General features: G+C 34.9%; 1 protein-coding gene across 1 annotated transcript; it reads right to left on the minus strand.

The window, feature by feature from the left end:
• Nucleotides 1-2,375: 2,375 nt before the first annotated feature.
• On the minus strand, nucleotides 2,376-19,196 carry LOC126757586 (uncharacterized). The gene is made up of 5 exons (XM_050471599.1): nucleotides 18,687-19,196; nucleotides 18,235-18,507; nucleotides 7,767-7,910; nucleotides 7,284-7,724; nucleotides 2,376-2,922 (listed from the first exon to the last, which is right to left on the minus strand). The coding sequence occupies exons 1-5, from the start codon at nucleotides 19,095-19,097 to the stop codon at nucleotides 2,734-2,736; spliced, it is 1,458 nt and encodes a 485-aa protein (XP_050327556.1). The 5' UTR covers nucleotides 19,098-19,196; the 3' UTR covers nucleotides 2,376-2,733.
• Between the last annotated feature and the right edge of the window lie 2,849 nt (nucleotides 19,197-22,045).

Consider the following 22,045-nt stretch of genomic DNA (forward strand, 5'->3'; position numbering starts at 1 on the left):
GTGGACAAATTTTAATCCACAGCCACAACACAAAATGTTCTCGTGCCAGCGAGACAAAGAAGGCGCAAAGTGTCGAGAATATTGTTGCCGTTAGCGCATCAACTGAGGAAGACCCAAATCAGTCTCTCACGCCTTGAGCATCTCATGCCTTATTGGCCATGCAGCAATCCACCCGTACTCCATGAATCACCCTTGCATCCCGTAAAAATTACGGTTTGGTGCGGCTTATAAACCGGCAGCGTCAATGCCCCATACTTGATCTGCGATGATCAAGACCCCGACGTTATTGTGAATGGGTATCGCTACCGCTCAATAATAATCGAAATGATAATCGAATTGAATGATATGAAGTTGGACAATGTTTGATGTGTGTTCCAACAGGATGGTGCCACAAGCCACAGAGCGAATATCACACTTTATTGAAAACGAAATTTGGTGAACGTGTCATCTCACGAAATGGCCAAGTCAATTGGCCACCTCGCGATTTGATGCCGTTAAATTTTTTGTTTGTGGGGCGACGTCATGCCTGTGGTCTATGCCAACAAGCGAGCGACGTTTGATGAACTTCGTACGAATATTGAGCGTGAAATTGCAGCAGTATCGGCTGATGTATGCTTTAAAACCGTCTAAAATTGGGTTCAGCGTCTGGACTTCTGCAAGCGTGCCCGTGGGGGTCATGCAAAAAACTAGTTCCATACTTTCACAGGAATAAAGAATTTCATTGATATCTCAAACCGTCTTTATTTTATTTTTTCAATATTTCTTTAAATTTTGGACCTGCTTGGTAAAGCCAAACAATAAGATTCAAATCTTAAATCCATTTAAAACTAAAAAAGCTTAAGAATGTGGTTGAGCTTTTTTGGGAGAGCGTTGCTCTCTAGTAGGGTGATGTTTTGTTAAAAAAAATACTTTTGTAGCGCTCTTTTTGAAAAAATCCGTCATTATTCACATCAGTTTTCAAATCTACTCATTCTGTGGAAATTTACGCCCGTAATATCCAGTTCTTCCTGACATTTATGTGATTTAGAAAGATAAGATAGTTTATGATAGAGCAAGATAGCAAATAGCATTTGACTTTTATTTTGTAATCTCGAAAATTAACTAAAAATAATAATAAAATATCTCAATCCAAATACCGTATTATAAAATAAAAGCAATGTAATAGCAAAAATCGGATTAAAAATGAAATGTTTGCCCCCGGCTTGAATAAGAAAAGAAATGTGATCCCAAAAACATTGGATTTTTTTTTTAAATAAAATATTAAGGGGTCAGTAGGGTAATCTTTTTTCAAAATTTTTTGTTTTTTTTTTTATTTCCTGTTCTCTTATACCTTTAGAATTAATGTAGACACCCTTTTCACCATTGGAAGGTTTCGGAAAAGGCCCAAAAATAATAATACCGCTCGACGTTCGGAGCGCTCGGAGTGCACACCTCAAACTTTAAACGCGTATTTCTCAAAACACACTTTTTTAAACTGGCGGACATGATTTCGGTCGAACTACTCAACCGATTTACTTAATTTTTTTTTAATGTTCACAAAACGCCTGGATATCGCCCTACTAGATTCATAATTTTTTATAATTTATTGACAATGTTATGACAAAATTTATGTAAAAACAAAAATGGGGAAAATTAAAAAAAAAATGCTAATTGCTTTTTTATTTATCAACTTTTTTCATGATTCCAGTAGGGACGTTAACCATTCACGTGCTTTTTAAGAATAAATTCGGTTTTTTGTGTTTCAGATGATCCAAACATAAGAAATCGTATCCGCCAGTGTAAAAACGCATCTCATTCACCCAACCATTTCTCCGACAGATATCATCAAAAAATTCCGAAAAAAATTATTTATACACTCCACGTTATACCTGATGATTCTATTGTAGAATAAAAATTTCTATGAAAAAATATGTCTAAAAAACAGGCCAGATTACCCAACTGACCCCTAAAAAAATTGTTTTAGAATTTTAATATTTTCATGGATGCATACTTCGTGTTTTATCATTTTGGTTACCCTGTGAAAGGCGATTTTTTTTTATAAAAAATTAACATCGTTTAGCGATTTTTGACTAATTTATATTTCATTAAAAATTATAGGTTAGAAATATGCAAATCACTATTCTTTATTCATTTTCATTTGTTTATTCTTTATTCTTCAATTTTTTTACTCAAGATTTTAAATAAAAAAATATTTTCCCTTATGTTCGATTTTGCAATAAAATAGAAAATTTAAAATATTATTTTTAATCTTGGCATTTTTTTTATAAAAAAATTCATAACCTTGTATAGGAGTATAATTCTCATTATTCTTGCCTTTAATTATTATCTTTTGCTTAGCTCATTTTTTTTTTCTAACACAACTCCAACTAAAAGTATTGATGTGCGATCAGCATATCTCCTGATGCTGTTATCTATTTACATTACATTTTATTATTTACGCAAATAAACATATATTTACAAATGATTAGCAATTCATACTCTCTATTTAGTTTGTTTGTATAGAAATTCTGGCCGACACGAGTAGCAAGAAATTCCAGGCAACAAAGTTTGTTCAAAACAACAATACAGTTTCATTTGATAAATAAAAAATAAATAAAAATTTCATTTGATCTCATTTAAATAAAACTTAAATCAATAAGTATTTATATTGTACAATATTAAAGCATAATTTACTTTATCTTTCCTTCTACTTATAATAATTTTATAATTACTTTTTTGATATTAAAAAATGTGTCAAGTTGCTTTCAGACATTTCGACAGCTTTAGAAACGCTTTACTAGATGAATCCACATATTGCTGCTCGGCCTCGATAATACAAAGAAGAATCTGCTTTTCCGCTTCTTCATATTTGTGTTCCAATTCCACAATGGCGGCGGTGGAATTCAGGTATACTTGCTGCATTGTGTTCACACCTCTAAAGGACTGTTTTATCGATGTTTGGAAAATAAAGTAAGAAATTATAATTAAATTTTTAATATTTTTTAAACTTTATAAAATTTTTGAATAGTAAATAATAGTTTTTTTGTGTTTTCTATAACACATACTTTGTTTGCAAGAAAAACAGCTTTCACCCATTAATATCAGCTGATGAAATTTGATTTGGACTGACAGAAAAAATAGCTAAATTTTCATGTATTTCAACAGAAAACTTTATAATCCAATTCAAAATATTCAAAATATATTATATTATATATAAGCCTCCGCGTGGATAACCTTCATTGCTTTCAATACATTTTTTTTTGTTTTTGGTTTCGACTCATTGTTGAACAGCTACGACGTCATATTCATAAACATACGTCTTGTAATCCGTAATGTTGCATTTTCCTACAACTTTCCTCGCTTTAGGTGACAGTTCATACTGAAACAAATACAACAATGAACGCTTTACCTTCCATGCATCTCTAATAAAAAGATGAGAGTTGCCCAACATTTTGCTGCCTTCGAATCGAAAATTTCTTATGTGAACGTAATCATACAAAATCGTACATCGAACTTGTATGTCAAAACAAATGTCTGACGCAAAGCGAAGCAGATTTCTATATGAATTGACCATTAGTTCTTGTTGTCTACTCCCATAGCCTAGACAAGGTTGCAGATAGCTTATAAAACTATTCACAGACACTATTTTACAGCATAGGCATAAGTATGTTACTCTTAGATCTAAATTATTTTATTATCAGCGAAAGACTCAAGGTTTACTAAAGCGGTTTAGAAAGTAAATTTACGTCATGTACAAGAGAGAATTGTTGAACAGAGTATACAAAGCAAAAGTTATGTGCCACTTAGACATCTAAAATATTTAGTTATATTTGCAAACAAACAACATAACTAAATCATGTTAAGTACTATTGTATTAGCTTATCACTATGCTTGAGTTTATCGAATTAGTTCTGCTTTATTTCTAAATAAATAATTGGAAGTATAAACGATCTGCAAGCATTGAAGTATTTGAGTAGATAAAATCGAATTCTTAATAATTTTATATATCTAAGTTCTCATATAAAAAATATTGCTAATTGATTTTAAAGTAAATATCATAAAATTTTTGAACCACTCCCACCATTAACGAGAATCAATATATGAAGTATGAAAGCAAACAGTAAAGAAAATTGTGTTTTATATTCAACTTTGCACAACCACTACGGTTGGCTTGATATAAAAAAACACTAGTCACTAAGTAATCGATACAATTAATTATGTCAATATTAACTTTACAATATTTTTGTTGAGTCATACAATAATCATAAGTGTAAATTCCAAGAAATAAGCCATAATTAGTAAAATTGACAGCAGCCTATAAAATAATATTTATTTCTGCAAAAACAACATATTGGTTAGATAGTATTTAATCCGGTTGAGCTATCAGTTGCTTGTAACAAGTAAAACTATTTATAAACATTGTGACAAAAAGGCACCCGGAAATTGTAAGTTAAATTCCAATCGAACAAAGAATTTGTCTAAAATTTTGTACTTCTAACTAAATTTCGTCAGTTCAGTTTTATCAAATACGCAAGCCTAGGAGTGGCACAAAGCCTTCAAAGCCAGTCAAAAGTGCGTTGAAGACATGTTTCATACTGGACGTTTTTGACTTTTTCAACTGATGAAATATTAAAAAAGTGAAGGATATGGATAGAGAGATTGCCAGACGTCTTAACAATTATTTTCAAACTGAGTACCGTATAATACTACACACCGAAAGTGTTGGTGGTATTTCAAAGGGATCGTTTACTCTAAGCATTTGCCTATACCATGATTAATATTGATGTATATTGCGGTCAAGCGGACATATTGAATGATGCACTGAAATGGCAGAATTCAGAACTGATGAATGGAAAGGTGAATGGTTCTAACAGGTTAATGTGAAACCTCACATTAAGTCTGATATACTATCACACCCATCATATTTTCCAAACTTTTCAGCTTCGGATTGGTACTTGTTCCGGGATCTACAAAATATTTTGGACTTTAACTTTAACTTAAACGCAGGACGTCAAAAACTACTTGAACCATTTTTGTGCCTGCAAGAATTACAACTTTATGAGCATGGCATCAATCACTTATCACAATAAATTCAGACATAGTAAAAGTCAAATAATTCACTTTTAGAGCCTTACAAAACGACGTATATCTCAAATACCAATGAATATTTTGACGTAAAATTTAGCATAGATGTGACTAACAGTACCAACTTACAGAAAAAAATGACCGTCGTGTTTCTCGACGCGAAGTATAAACTAAAAATTCACCTTAATTTGATCTCAGTAGTTTATATTTTCATAAAATGTTTTAAGCAATAAAAAAATTGTGCTTAATTGCACTAAAAAAATAAATTACTTAGTGAATGACCCAACAGATTATGCAAGAATCCCTGGATGTCTCTTTCCCTGTCATTTGATCATCAATATCAACTAAACGATAACCCAGTTTCCTGGTTTGACTGCCCATAACTTCTCTTCGAATGCATTCTGATCATTGACGAGGTTGAGGTAAGTAACAGTGCCGACGCCATCCGTCCCGATTCGTTTTCTTTTATTATTATGAGATTATGCATATATTCGAGGAGCACGGGCGGTATCGTAAGTTGGTGAGAAAATGAATATTTCATTTATAAGAGATCTCAAAGAAATCTGAAAGGAATCTAATAGAACAGCAAAAGTTATACCGATATATGAGGCTAAAATGCGCATAATTTCGGAACTATTTACACTGAAAACTATTCACATAGAAAAACATTCCATTTGTGACGATTTCTTTTACAGTTTTTTAAAGTCGAAAAGTGAGTCAATGAATCAAATGTGCAGGAATGTGAACTAAGGAAAAATGGCTCGTTTAGTTCAAAATTTTCTCTACATACATATATGGTTTTAACTCGGCCTTACTTACTCGCGTAAGCGGTGTCTACGCCAGTAAAGAAGAAGATATGATTTTAACAGAAAGATTCGAAAAATGTGTGGATATTAAATTTAACTTCAGACAACAAAAACTAATTACAATATGATCCAATCTGCAGTTGAAATCAAGATTGAAATGAGCTTCGTCAAAAAGTAAAAACTTTGCTTTGAATGGTTTCTAACCAAAATAAGCCTAACCAACTTTCTTAAAATTTCAGTTTTAGTAACTGAACAAAAAGCATCTTTGGCTTTTAGAAAACCAAAACTAAGCCTAGGATCGATAGGTACTTCAAAATCAACAAATCTTACTATAGACCAAAGTTTTTATAAATACTACCACACTTCACTGATGTAGACATAAACAAAACGTTCTCTTTCTGAAGAGGAACGAATCTTCACTCGAAATTTTAAAACAAATAGTTGATCCAATCTAGAACCTAGGGGAAAAAAATGATTTAATATTGAATTTTTTTTTAGAAATAAATAATGGGCATATATTCCATGCAGTCACTCAATAAACCAATCGATTCGATATTCATCGATAACATCCATAATCAGTTAAACCATAGATAATCATAAAATCATCAAATTAAATAATAATCATGGGTGATCGTTAAGGCATACATGTCGAATTTTTCTATAAAAAATGGTTATAATTAGAACCAAATTTGTCAGTAAGTCTTTGGAATACATAATTTGGATTCTAATTCTGGATCTAATTTAAAAAATATTTACCTACGGAGAGAACCATCCTAATATATACATTTGTATATACACTAATGGATCCGGCCACGCGTTCCTATGGTAAACATTTTATACTATTATTCATATAATAAATTATTCAATACAGTGAAAATTTCATTTGCGAATATAGGTTTAATTTTGAATATGTTCATAAAAATAAACGTGAATGCAAAAATAACGAATTTAATGCTATTTTCTCAGTTGGGTTAACAGCATATGTCAGTTGTGGTTCAAAAGATTATTTACATCCTGTCAATACGTTAATGGTAATACATAAAAGCGTTCATTTAATACAGCTTTAACTATATTTCTTATTTTTGAATTGTTTTGACCTGTCCTGTATTGACTGTATGCACTTAACAGAGCGTTCATTTAATACAGCTTTCACTATATTTCTTATTTTTGAATTGTTTTGACTATCCTATCTTCTAAGTGGCTTTAAACTGGACACTGTGTGCTAAATTTTGCTAAAATCGGTTTAGTAATTTAGGTGTCCATCACGGACAAACCACGTGGCACATAATTTTTATATATAAATATATTCGAACAAACATTATCCGCTTTTCACTATACATACTGCGTATTTTTCTTGCAAACACCGTCCAGAGACCCACACATACTTATATTATATTATTTCTATGCACTTACATGTTGGGCGCTGCATTGAAAGAACTCCATATCACCCGCAATTTGTGCACAATCACAAATATTCGTACACAACTCAGTCACTTGCTCCGTCATATCCTCTCGCGTTGACCATTCCGCACTCACAAATTCCATGCGCTTCCGACTGCCCAACATTTGGCATGCACGATATGCCGACGCATAGGTGTTGCTCGCATTTCGACTCTCCTGCAAAAATGTCTCAAAGCAATCATTTTCAACGCGCGTCAACACCAGAGCGACATCGCCAACAACAATATCATTCGCTGGCATACCGGTGCCAACACCAACCACATTCTCCGTTAATACCGCAAATGCCTGCGCCCGATTGCAACAGCTGTTGGTGAACCACAGCAAAAGCAGCAACAGCGACAGCGGCAGCGACTCTAACTGTTTTAACAATGACACTCGCTGAGCCATTGTTGATGGGTTAGACATTTACACTGACACAACGGTTCATACGCTCACGTGCATATGTAAGGCGACACGGTAGAGCACGTAGACAACAAGTAGGCGATTGCAAATGTGTAATTGATGGCAAATTGTGCTTGTTGTTGTGCACTGCTGTTGTTGTTGCTTTGCTTTGCTGCAATCATGTAGTGCACACGCCGACTGTCCGTCAGTTACGTGTGCTTATGCGTAGACAGACAATTTGGTTTATTTCACTCAGCTCACAATCAGTTGTGCCGTATAGTTGACAGACTTGGAAATAGACAGGCGTACCGTTAGACAGCCAGACAATAATTGCGGTGTACGTTACATGAGCTAGGCAATGTGTCTACTAATTGTTGTGGCGGTGGCGGTGGCGTTCTCTAGGCACTAGTCAATCAGATAGACATGTGTGTGTCGGCATGTGCGAGGGGCAAACGTTTTCGGCGGCCTTATCATAAATTGAAAGCGTTGGAGGGCAGTTAGGGTTGAGGGCGAGATAGCATATATTCTATAAAATATCAATTAACCACAACAGAAATTCAATTACAGCTAACCGCAGCATTTTAAAGCGCTAATTAGGGACGTCAGAATTTTACGAAAGCTGAAAGTGATGTTATAATTAGTTAAAAAATTATAAAAATATTTATGCTAAGGATGTAATAATAAAATATGCTATTAAATAAATAAATAAAATAAATATAAAATATAAATAAAATATAAAAACATATCGTTTAAAATTAAAGTCTGCGTCCACTATTCGGTTTTACTGTACTTTCAAATTGATCGCCAACGTGGCATAATTAACTTTGTTTACACATAACTGCACAATTATCAAAAACAATTAAATCCAAATATAGCTTGTTTTGCAAAAAAAAAAATCAGCAGATAGTTAATTTGCAAAAAAAAAAAAAAAAAAAAACATTTAAAAGGAGTAATTTATCTTCAGCCCAGATAACCATTTTGGTATATCAAGCTTTGAAGCGACAAAACAGGGTAGTCCGAAATTTAGAAACTCTTAACACTTAGCAGAGACGATTTTATTCAAATTTTTTGTACACTCGACTCCTAAGTACAATTTCTTCATGCGGAGGACTTGAAAAGCCCGCATGGCTTCGGAAAAACGGACTTATAATTTTTGTTTTTATTGTTTGTTATACCCTTAACAGTGTATATTAAGTTTGCCACGAAGTTTGTTACACCCTAAAGGAAACGTCGAAGAACGACCACGATCAGCGTAACGAGCTGGGTCGATGTCCCTATCCGTCTATCCATCTGCCATGAATGCGCGAAGTACAGCCTCAGTCTCTGAGATATCGTTCTGGAATTTTGCAGACATTGTTTACTCCCCAAAGAGCAACCGATATCGGACCATTATAGCATATAGCTCCATGCAAACTGTGCGATCAAAATCATGATCTTGTAAGGAAAACCTTATTGTCTCATTAACTTTTACCACGCCTCTAGAATATTGTTCTAAATTTTCAGCTGATCTGGGTAATAGTTACGGAGATACAGCCTTGCGAACTTGTGCGCTCGAGACTTGCTGGTCTAAGTGCGCCGTCTTTAAGCACGTTTTTCTCGCAACTGTGTTTTTGAAGTGGGTTGGCAAGATTTCTCGAGAACTACTCGACCGGTCTTCATGAAATTTTACACAGTACTTTGATTCTTAAAGACTTGGACGAAAGATTTTTTTTTCGTTTACAACTATTTGAAAAAAAAAAAAATGTTGCGATATTTTCACTGAAATTTTCATTTTTTTCTTTTGTAAAAATCCAATTTTCAAGTTTTTTTTCTTCGTGAAAGTTCTAAATTAAGGTTTGAACTAAAACATATATTTTTCATTTTAAATGATACCGTAAGGAGTTGTCCTACCAACGATATCGCATCTTTTTTCGGAGGGGTTACCGGAAATGGCGTCGCAATGGCCGAGATTAAAATATTTTTTTTCTCCAAAAATTTCAGAATTTATTTGTTAGTAGTGTAAAATATGAATAATAAAATCTTTAATTTTTTAAATGAGAAAAAATTGTTGAAAAAGGGCTGTTTTTTACCCCAGGAAAACCATGTAACCCCTTAATCGCTCTGATCTCCGAAGAAATTGCTGTGCTAAAGCATACAGATGCCACACAAATTGGCTGATCAAACTCAAGTACTTTATAGAACACTTTTTAATTTGTGAAAGGTATAAAAGATTGCGTGCACGCAATGCTAATATTTCTGCTTGTTTATAAGTAGATTACTTTACATTCTCCTACATTATTGAATTGTTCTCATAACAACCAATATTTACTATATCATAAACTCAAAAGGCATAGCAGCTTCGAAACGAAGATGATAACTATTTTTGGCCAAAATAACTGGTAAGAATGTCAACCAACAAACAGAGCTTTCATGAATTAGCCCAAAAATCTTCCTAACTCTGTCTTTTTAAGGTTTACGCTCTTAATTCTTAGATTTCCAAATAAATATTTAACAAAACAAATTTAAAATGAAAAGGAAAATGTTTTTGCATATTTTAAATCCAAAAAAAAACCAAAACACAAATAGTATAATTTATAAATTCTACTTAATTTGTAATGACTTCCTTCTGCTTATCACCTAAGTGGTCGCTATAGTTTGCAGTTCCTAGAAAAAAGGCTGCACTTATTTTATACGCAAACTATTCTATAGTGTTTTTAAGAATCCGCTATCTGCCTTGTTATCTCCAGGAGTATCATTAATACTATTTAGGTATATTTATTATTATTTCCTATATTAAAACAACAACAACAATTAAGTGTTATTTTGTAATTAAATTTCCGTGAATGGAGCCCATAAATATTGATATCACAAGTTAAATACGTATATGTATTAGGGTGAGTCAAAAAAATACCCTATCTAAACCTAATCTAAAACTTACCGAACCAAACCGGTCTAAGACCAACGAAGTCTCCGAAAAAATTGTGCTTGGCCGTATAAAATCCGGTTCAATTCAGGTAATATACAAGTAGAACCGGCTGTCGTGGGAATTGAATACATAGAAAGATCAAAACTTTGTTTCAATTTTGACCCGCATTGGCAAGACTACGCTGTAAGCATCTGGGGTTCCCACGGTATGATACATTGGTGTAGTTGTCGATAGTGAGGCCTCCGAGTCTATTAAAAATTGCGTCAAGCGCAGGCATTCTAAAGGATGTCTACTCCTCATATACATAGCAACTGAACTCCATCCGGTATCGTAAAGGACCAAAACTGGTCTATGCGTCTCGTATTGCTAACCTAATACTACTTGTAAATATGGACTTATAAGCTTGTGTTTTCTTTTGTTTTTAATTAGTAAGAAGAATAGTACTTATATATAAGTATATAGTATATGAATATCAGAAAATAAAAAAAAACATAATAATACCAGAAATAAAGAGATCGCCAACTCATCTCTCATTGAAAGTAAGAGAGCAATTGCTAACGTCAAAACCACCTAAACTCTGGCAACTGTCAAAGTAAGTTGGATGGCCAGATTGAAATCTTACCAAAAAAATATGTAAACGGAGGGATTTGTGGGCTCTTTGAAGATCACACATATTCAATGTAAAATTATTACGAAAATTTTTTATTTAAGGGCTAACAAGCTTTAATGCCTTTATTAATAATTGAAAGTGCAAAAGTCAGTTGTTCAAAGTCTAAAATGCCATACAAATCTATAATTAGTTTCTCCATATATTATTGTCCAATCTGGCTATAATGGGAAAGTTGGACATCCCTTAATCCCTGGTAATACTAAACTGCTAATAGCTATGTATGTATAATAAATTTTAAGCCGTCGCATTTGCTCCATATTTTTGACTATCACTGTACTTCAAACAGCCAATTATCAATCACTTTTCATATTCATAGTTCACCAACACATTATCCATATTAAAACAAAACAAAAAAATTAAAATAATATATATAAATTGTTTAGGCACTTTTGTGGAACGATCATACAAAAAAAATATTATTTAAGAAACAAAATCTCGCCTGATTTAGCCTCTGCTGATGGAACCATACGAATGTCAATATCAATCTGCTAAGCCTACCCTATCACACCACAATAAAACTTAACTCAATCCGAAATAAAACTTACCGAGTATTGCACAAAGCCTAAATTAAGCCGAAGTGTTAACATATTAGTTAGAACTTTATCCTGAGTATTAGTTGTAGTCTTAATATTTACCTGCGTATGGGATGCTCTACTAGTTTATATCTAGTACTAAACTTGAGCCGCCAACCAAACTGACACTAGAAACCGACTAACTAAACTAACTGCATTGAATTTTTCGAAATAAAAGTTAAACATTTTAATGTTAACACTTTACTTCCCTCAAAATACTGTTTAGATCATTAACACGTTATTTATGAAATTAAAACTGAAAGTATTGGAGTAAAATTAATTTCTAAAATAACCGATACCAACGTATATGAATTAGTTAAAAATCAACTGCCCTGCCATAAGCAATTATGTCACCACGAAGAAGAGAGCACATTCACAAATGTTGTTTATTTATTTCGCCTTTTTATTATCATTCCAACACTGATAAGGGAGTTGAAACAGATTTTTATTGATAAGTGGATGTATATGTAGGTAGCTATGAAGACATGTATAAACGATATGAATTGAGTTACTGATAAGCGCTGCTGGAAAACTAATTACTCACTCAGTAGGTTTTTGAGCACATTTCCTAGAAACAGTTAACTGAGCGCATTTTAATAGCTTCAGCGACATCTTTTATTTACAATTTGACTTACTTTCGGTTTTTGGCCTTGCTGAGTACTTTATTCTTTATTACTGAAAGTTCAGAATATTTCAAGGTATACAAAATTATTTTAATATAGATGTTACGTCCGGCATTTTTACTATTTTTGTGCTCTTAACCAAGGAAAGTTGAAACTAAGCTGGGCAATAACTAATCTATTGTGAATCTCGAAGAAGTGGCGAAAATTCAAAATCGGTCAAAACCAAAACCTGCACACATGTAATTAATCGAATTCTACTCGAACTGAAACCAAACTTTATTTCACTTTCCAAAAGATCTTCATTGAATGGGAAAATGTAAATTATAAAACGGAAACGAACCCTTTTTTCTGACTCCATCAACTACAAAAGCCTTCAGTGAAGCTAAAGTTAAAGTTTTGAGTCAGAATATCAACTAAAGTAGTTAGTTGTTATTAAAGCTTTGTATTATGTATAGCACGATGATATTTGAGTACATTGATACCTTCGTTTCGTGATATTATACTCGGTTCCACCAAGATAATTGATCTGTTTGGAAATAAATAAGTTAAATCGAAAGACCCACACGACCGATGAAAATTCATCAAAAGGTCAGCCTCACTTCACACAAGTCAAGTCACAAATCACTGAAACTTAATTGACAGGACTTACGATTGGGTATACCACTGACAGCGACGTCAGAATAACAAGGTGCGTTCCAAAGTAAACAGGACTTTAAAAAAATAAACAGAACAAATGGTTTTCACGGCGAATACAATTTATTTTATTCAAATAGTCTCCTTCTGCTTCAATACAGCTCTTTGCACGGTCCAAAAGCATGTCGAACTAGTGTTTTAGCTCGTTGGCCTGTATGGCCGCCAGTATGCCGGTGCAAGCCTTTTCAATGGCCTCGACGTCTGCATAACGCTTTCCTTTAATGGGAAAATGCATTTTTCCGAAAAGAAAAAAGTCGCACGGTGTCATATCAGGTGAATACGAGGAGTGATTAATGGTTCAAATACGAATTTTGGTCAAATAATCGGTCACAATGGTGTCCTTTGAAAGTGGGATTCTGAGCAATTTTTGGTGGTCAGTCAATTTGTGCGGAACAAACCGTGCACACACCTTTCGTAAGCTTAAATATTCGGTCAAAATGCGATAAATCGATGTTTTGGAGATGCTCAATTCCATTTCCATGAATTTCAATGAATATTTCGGTTGATTTTTGATGAATTCACGCACAGTTTCGATGGAATTTCCGGTGATCACGGATTTTGATTGGGCCACATGTTGATAGTCATTTATGTCCAGCCATCGTAGAGGCCATCCCAATTTGACTTTCATGTCACTGTTGACAATAATCCCAGTGAAAACGTCTGAGTAGGCAATTGAGAAGTAAAATCCTCGCTCGATAAAAAATACCAACCTCATTAAGTCACTCATTACTCCCGTCATGCTATATGGTGCCAGAAGCTTAGACCATGACAACATCTGATGAGTAGACGTTGCGAGTTTTCGAGATAAAGGTTCTGCGAAAGATTTATGGTCCTTTGCGCGTTGGCCACGGCGAATATCGCATTCAATGGAACGATGAGCTGTATGAGATATACGACGGCATTGATATAATTCAGCGAATTAAAAGACGCGGGCTCCGATTAGATGGGAACACTCACGCTTCGAATATGAATACACACCGGTGAACTCAAATGAAGCGAAAGTCCTATACTTCATTGGACAGATTATATGAATAGTGACAAGTAGAGGATCAAAAAGAAGATAATGATTTTTCAGTATGGTACTCTGAATAATTGGTTGATAAAAACTTCTAAAAAAACGCTCTCGAAGTATGAACTCTTAATATTAACGGGAAGGTCCACCGCCTAGCGGGTTTCTATTTTTTGCTTGTTATCAGATACAAAAATTTGTAACTGTGGCTTGCAACTACATGAAAAATATTTCGTTTCATAGATTTTTTAGGAGACAAAAAGGAGACATAAACTTAACCGTTTCAGGGTATAAAAATATTAAGCCAAGGAAAGCAACTATACTATATAAATAAATGCAACAGAGTATAAAGAGAGATATTGATGATTGTTAGAGGGCACAATAGATCTAAGGTTTCGGTGTAATGCTCATCTATTTATCTTATTGATGATTAATACAGCAAGTGTAAGCGATTAAGAAGAAAGTTCTAAATATCTAAAAGCACAATAACCTGCAGGTCAACAACTTCTCTCTCCTGCCATAAGAACACACTGACTCATTAACATTGCGAAATATCTCAAATAATGTCATTCACCTTTCGATAACTGATAACTAATTTTTATTGCTGGACTCAATTTTTCATTAGTATTAGGTATATAATATCGGCTCGTAATAAAAGTGACGTGAGTGATTGTATTTAGGATGTGTAATTACTAATGATTGCAACTGCTGATGACCGGTAAACAGAGTTCGATGTGCGCTTCTGGCAAAGCAAAAGTTATATCGCTTGCACGAACACCGCAGACTTATTATTTTGCTGTGAAAGACACCCGTGGGCGATAAGCGAGATTGCTAGCAAAGAAATGAAAAATATCACCGAAAAATCAAAAATTAAAAAACCGACTTCAAAAATTTCTTCAATCTTCAGCACGTTATCAGAAATGTGGTTGGGGGCTGGCAGTATATAAAATCTTTCAACGCTCCGATGAATGTCACAGTCCAAATTGTTAGTGTAACAGCGAGCAAGACGGCCAAAGCAATTTAAAGTGAAAATAATTATTTTTTAATTATCGAAGTACTCAAGAACCAACAGAGAAAGCTAACTCATAAAATATGTCGTGTTCATTGGTATTCTCCCTACTTACCGTCCTTTTCGTCGCCATGCAAACTCATGCGGGCCTAACACGTCACCACAGCAGAGTACACGAATTCAACGCCGATCAAACCTTGATCGATTTCTTATTGAATACGCGCAACTTCCAGCAAAGTGATCCAAGGCGTTCCAACGAATGCTTCGGCTACTATTTGCCAAAACTCACCGATTGCTATGAGGAATATGAAAAGGACTATTCGCAATGCTTGGATAGTTCCGAGGATAGACGCAAAAAAATCGACGAATCAACACATAAACAGCGAGAAGAAATCGAAGATTCGAGTGAGCATGCCTGCAAGTTGCTCGAAAACTGTGTACTCAAAAAGGACTCGATTGATTACTTTGAGTGCTTCGAGTTGGCCGTAAGTAAAGATGTTCCTAGAAAAAAAAATTTTAAATACGAATTTTTCTTCACTTTATCCACAGAGTAATTCAAATCAGCGTACGATGTATAAAGTTTCCACAAATGCCTCCGATACGTTGGCTAAAGTGAAACAAGCTTATAGCGAATCCGATTATCAGGAGAATGTTTGCCTGGTCGATTCAAAGCGCAAATACGATGGAAATAATAAAGTCATCTACAACAGTTTGCAAAGTTGCCTAAATGGTGAATCTGATGTACCAACAACAACCACAGCGGACCCAAGTCACACAACAAAGTCAACAACGCATATATCTCCGGATCCAACTACAACTGAAAAATATTAATTTACTCGTTCTAAATTAACACAGAATTATTTATGTTTGCTTTCAAACAAAATTTTGTCAAAATTCATGGTATCATTAAATAGTAATAAATATAGTATCTATACTTACATTAAATGTCTATTTTCTCTAATAATGTCTAATAGCTGATATATCTTTTCCGAAGTTTTGAATTCTTCGTAAGGAAGACATACTGTTACAGCCTTGATAAATATAAAAACCCCTGTCCGAGTTTTCTTCTTTTTAGTGAAGGAGATTTCGCTTACAGTGACATTGGTCAGAACCATTCCAAGAGAAATATCCAATATATTCCTGCTTTATCGCTCTCAACTTACAACAAGAAGTTGTGTTTATTATAGACTATGAAACAGAAAACAGTATCCAATAACTAGTCTCCTCTCACAAAAATCGAAATACCTTGAGTGAATCAGTAATTTAATCGCTATCTTTGGCCATTGCAACTTTCACGATTTCGGTGGAAATTTGAAAGCACTGATAGAAATAATTGGCAACATAATCTATTGTAGGATCAGTTCTGAGCTCAAAACTTTGTCCCGATAGGGACAGCAAACGACGTCATATTTTTACCCACTCTTTTGACATTTCTCTTTAGTAAGGTTTGACATTTTTACTATATACGAACCAACAACGAATCGAAAAAATTCGGTGTCAGTGGCCTCAATTTTAAGAGCGCTACGTCCAATTTATGGTCGTCATAATAGTCCTTCAGATCAACAATTACGAGTATAGTGGAAAATTTGAATGCACAGGCACATCACAAAATGTTTCTGTGCCAACGAGACAAAGAAGTGCCCGTCGAGAATATTGGTGCCGCTAACGCATGCATCAAATGAGGAATATCCAAATCAATCTCTCACAGGTCGTTCTTAAGTGTTGAGCATCTCTGTGACGTCGTAGTGGTGAATTTGGGAAAATATCTTGGCCTACATGCTTACAAGATCAAACTGAGGCAAGAACTGAAGCCGCTTCATCATCAGAATCGTTGCATGTTTATGAATTATGCTGAGCAACAACTTGAAAATCATCCGGATTTTCATCGAAAAATCATCTTCAGCGCTAATTTCGTCACCGCTCAATGCTATCCGAATATTTTTGGCCCGAACTGGATGACATAGGGAATATGTGGTTACTACTGGACTGCGCCACAAGCCACACAGCGAATGTCACAATCGATTTATTGAAAGCCAAGTTTGGTGAACTTGTTTTCTCACGAAATAGTTTAGTCAATTGACCGCCACGGTCGTGCGATTTGACGCCGTTAGATTATTTCCATCAAGTCTATGAACTATCCTAACAAGTCAGCGACGATTGGTGAACTTCGTACGAATATCGAATGTGAAAGTTCAGCGGTATCGGTCTATTTATGCTTGATAACCGTCGGAAATTGGGTTCAGCTTCCGAACTTTTGCAAGTGTGCCCGTGATGGTCATACAAAAGAAATCGAGTTCCATACTTAAAGAATTAATTGATATTCTATTTTATATTTTACGTGGCAAGTCTCAAACTTTGGGGAGGAATGTTACGCCTTCTCACTTTATCTCACCTTCAAGCATATGTTTTGGTCTAAGGCTGGAAGTCGGGAGCTGCTTGAGTCATATATAACTAAAGGAATCTTTACCGGCCACTGCCAAGTGAATAGCGCTCAGAGAACTTTCTCACTAGCGTGAACCTACACCCGTTGAAATTGAGTTTTAGCTGCCATAAAAAGGCCTCAAAATACAGTTTTCTATTTTTTCATAGATAATTTCAGATAAGAAAAATTTAATCTGCCACCAACTATGAAGTTGAAAAAATATCTTTTCTTTAGATTTTGGCTAGGAAATTGAATGTCTGTCCAAAAAAAGGTCTAAACACTGATTTTTTGTAAACCCAAACGAGGACCTTCCCGCCGGGGGAAGCGGCAAGAAAACTCATGTTTGGAGAGGCCAGAGTGGAGAGGAACCTATTTTTCCAATACCAATCGAAAAAAAAAGAATTTTTGTATCACTGGCGCGCATACTTCTTTAGATACTTTACTCAGCTACTTTAAATCAAGTCACTTCAAAGTCATTTTTGTGTTATTGCTATTTTTTATTTTTTATAAAAATTTATAAATTATAAATAAGTTTTACTCTATAACATTCTTTCTCTTGCAACTCATGCGCCTATAATGGAATTTAAACGTTAGCATGCGAGCGATTGGCTCAGAGTCCTATTTGAGTCCGGCTTTCAATTGACTGATCGGCATCTTTAGAGATTTGGGCGCTGACGACTTCGTTCTGTGCTTTTGGTGGGCTCCACTCTCCAAGCAAACAATCATTTAGACACGTTCTGCTAGTACTTAAGTCATTCACGTTCTTAACACGGGCGTTAGTAGTACACACACGTTCGGTGTCGTTGATGGCTTGATAGGAAATTGTCAATTTGTCAGCGACGCGCTCCGATGTGACGGTTATGTTAAACAAATTCGGGCTGTTATCGTCAGACTGTTAAGATAAACAGAGGGATGAAGGAAATCAATATGTATACTAGGTAAATATTTAGAAAAATATTTAAATGCAAGTAGGGATGATATTAGGTTAAGGTTTTAGTTAAATCAATATTTTTAGGAACCTTCCACTAAATTTGTAATTGATTAATTTTTCAGCTTCAGGCGAACACTTACCGCCTTATTGTAGCATTGGAAGAACTCCAAACCATCAGAGATACTTTCGCAAGCAGCCAAAGATGAGCAAAGTGAGTGACCATCATCCAAAAGATCTCGACGTTCCAACGCACTTTGCTCCGAAAGCAATTTCTTTGCCGCCGTTGCCGTATTTTTGCAATCGTTGTACTCCTTGTAGTAGACTTCATTGATCGCCGTCTGATTATCCAAATACCAATCGAAACATGCATCGGTTTCCTCAGCTCCGACGGCTGCGCCACGGGTCAATTGCAATGTCTGCACCACCTGGCGTAGAGCCAAGTTTTGCTGTTCAAGCAATGGTTGCCAATCTACAGGCGATTGCGCCAAGACGCTGCTGGCAATTGTTGCCAATAACAAGAAGAGCAGTGACTTTGTTGCTATCTTACGCATTTTTATTCTTTGAAGAATTTTGTGTGTTTATAAATTTTTTAAATATTTTTGTATACGATTTTCTTGAAGAAATTTTAAACTTCTACTCGCTGTTCACTGTTTCCTTCACACCTGTCTCACTTGGACTTCCAACTGTTAATGATGTTCTAAAGCACCCTTAACCAGTTTTTATATGAGTGTGGACTGTTTTGGTGGGTGCTTTCTTGGTAATTATATTGCATTAGTCACTTTGATTTGTTCGATTTAATCTTATTTTTATAACAACATACAATACATAGATGTATTATGTTAGCAGTAGTTCGTAATCTTTAAAACTAGAGTTGTAAAATCCATAGATTGTTCTTTCACAATTCCCGCCGTTTTCGACAGATGTTCTCACGCAAACTCCTTAATACGGCCAAATAGAATTCCTTATTGACCGCCTGTCACTCCGGAATAAATTTGTACCAGAAAGTACATTCGTACGTACTCCTATCAATGATAACCAAATATTTCTGCCCGGAATTGGATGCTATGGATTTGGAGAATATGTGGTTTCAATAGCATGGTGCCACAAGCCACATAGCAAATGTCACAATCGAATTATTGAAAACCAAATGTGGTAAACGTGTTATCTCACGAAATGACCCAGTCATTTGGCAGCCTCGGTCGTGTGATTTGACGTCGTTAGATTATTTCCTATGGAACTACGTCAAGTCTATGGTCTATGCCAACAAGCCAGCGACGATTGATGAACTTCGCACGAATATGGGACGTGAAATTTCAGCAGTATCGGCCGATTTATGCTTGAAACCTGTCGAAAATTGGGTTCATCGTCTGGACTTCTGAAAGAAATCGAGTTTCATACATAAAGAATTTAATTTTTCATTTCACTTTTGTAGCGCTCTTTTTGAAAATCTCGTTACATAGTAGAAAGGTGAAAAAGCAAAGTATTAAAAGTATTTCTTCGGGATAGAAAGTTATTGTTTTATTTATTGGTTGCACGAATTTCGTTTATGTATGTCAACGATTCAAATGCACGATTCTTTGATTGCTTCCATTTTCAACGTTAGAACTTGACCGTTTTATATACGAGGTGTGTTCAAAAAGTGTCGCGAATTTTGTGTTTTTTCAAAAATTATTTATTTATTCATGAATATCTATTTTGTCCCATTCAAAGTAATCCCCATGAGATATTATACACTTGTGCCAACGGTTTTTCCAATCTTCGAAGCACTTCAAAATATCATTTTTTTTATCTTCTTCAGCTGCTCCTTCGATGCCGTCTTTATCTCGTCAAGAGAAGCGTAACGACGTCCTTTCATGGGCTTCTTCAGTTTAGGGAACAAGAAAAAGTCACAGGGGGCAAGATCTGGGGAATACGGTGGCTGCGGCATCATTAGTGTGTTGTTTTTGACCAAAAAGTCGCGCACAAGCAACGATGTGTGAGCAGGGGCGTTATCGTGGTGCAAAAGCCAATTTTTGTTCTTCCACAAATCCGGGCGTTTCTGGCGGATTGCTTCGCGCAAATTGCGCATAACTTGCCAATCGATATTTTTAGGTCGTCAGCAACTTCTTTAGTGGTGATTCGACGATTGGCCTATACCATTTTCTCCACTTCATTGATTTTTTCGTCTGTTGTTGAAGTGCTCGGACGTCCGACACGCTCTTCGTCGTTCACATCTTCTCGGCCTTCTGAGAACGTTTTGTACCACCAATAAACGTTGCTTCGGTCCAAGGTAGCTTCTCCGTATGCCACAGTCAACATTCGGGATGCATCCGCGCACATAATTTCGTTTTTCACACAAAATTTGATACAGGTTCTTTGATCCATTTTTTTGAATAGGTAAAAATCGAAGACGATCCAAAACACGTGCAAGCAAAGCAGCTGTCACCAATTAAATGAACATTCAAAATGGCCGAGCTTGTCGGCATAAGTGAGAGACATGAGTACCAACATAACGCCACAAAAAATTCGAAATTCGAATATACGTAACCCGCGAAAATTCAAAATTCGCGATACTTTTTGAACACACCTCGTAAATTGCGATGACGAGTAATATATATTTTTAACCTGCGGGGATTTCACTAATTCCAGATTTATGATCATAAGTTTCAAAAAAGTCCAGACCAGAATTCGTAGAAATGATTATCTTTATTAGTAATTGGTATGCCTACAAATGGGCACATATACGAGTATAAATTTCTAAGAATTGAGTATACAACTGAGGGATTGATAATGGTGAATGTGCAAATAACTATGTATTTTCATCTAGTACAAGGTTTTACAATATTTTTGGCATTCACTGAAAAATCTAAAAGTATTTTTGAAAAGAAAAGTATATTGAATTATAACATTTACTCTTATTTAGGAATACTAGGAACTAACCAGACGGGTTCACATCTGTCTCATATTGGAAGAGAAATGCTTGTATACTATACCTGCTGATTAAATTTAAACCGAACTAACTAAATAGAAGGTCCAATTTCACGTATGGCAACAGAAATCTAAATTATCGTCTTCATAGAATCCTACAGAGCCAATACAAGCATATCAACGCTCCGTCTCAGAAAAGAAGTTTATTTGATGTGCTCCGATAACTCGGTGCTGGATGAACTGGAATAAAAAATTAAAGTTAGAGAGAGTTTTTCGAAATTTCAATTTCCACTTTTTGGAAACACTTGTAAAGAAAAAAACGATTTTTTTTTGTTATTGTAGAATGCAAAATATTAAAAAGAACTCTTTAAAGTACATAATTTTGGGGGAGCACAGATTTCGTTAAGAAAAACGCTTCAAAGGTTTGAACAATAAAAAAAAAATCCTATATAAGACATCAATATGGCAGTTATCAAAATTGCCACATCCTCGCCAATTTTTCTAGGATCTACTTGAAACATTCTTGAGATATATGCATTCATAAAATTTAAAAGTTGCATTCCTATTATAATTCAATTTTCCTTACACTTGT

Source organism: Bactrocera neohumeralis, chromosome 4 (assembly GCF_024586455.1).
Source record: "Bactrocera neohumeralis isolate Rockhampton chromosome 4, APGP_CSIRO_Bneo_wtdbg2-racon-allhic-juicebox.fasta_v2, whole genome shotgun sequence".
Taxonomy (NCBI): Eukaryota; Metazoa; Arthropoda; class Insecta; order Diptera; family Tephritidae; genus Bactrocera; species Bactrocera neohumeralis.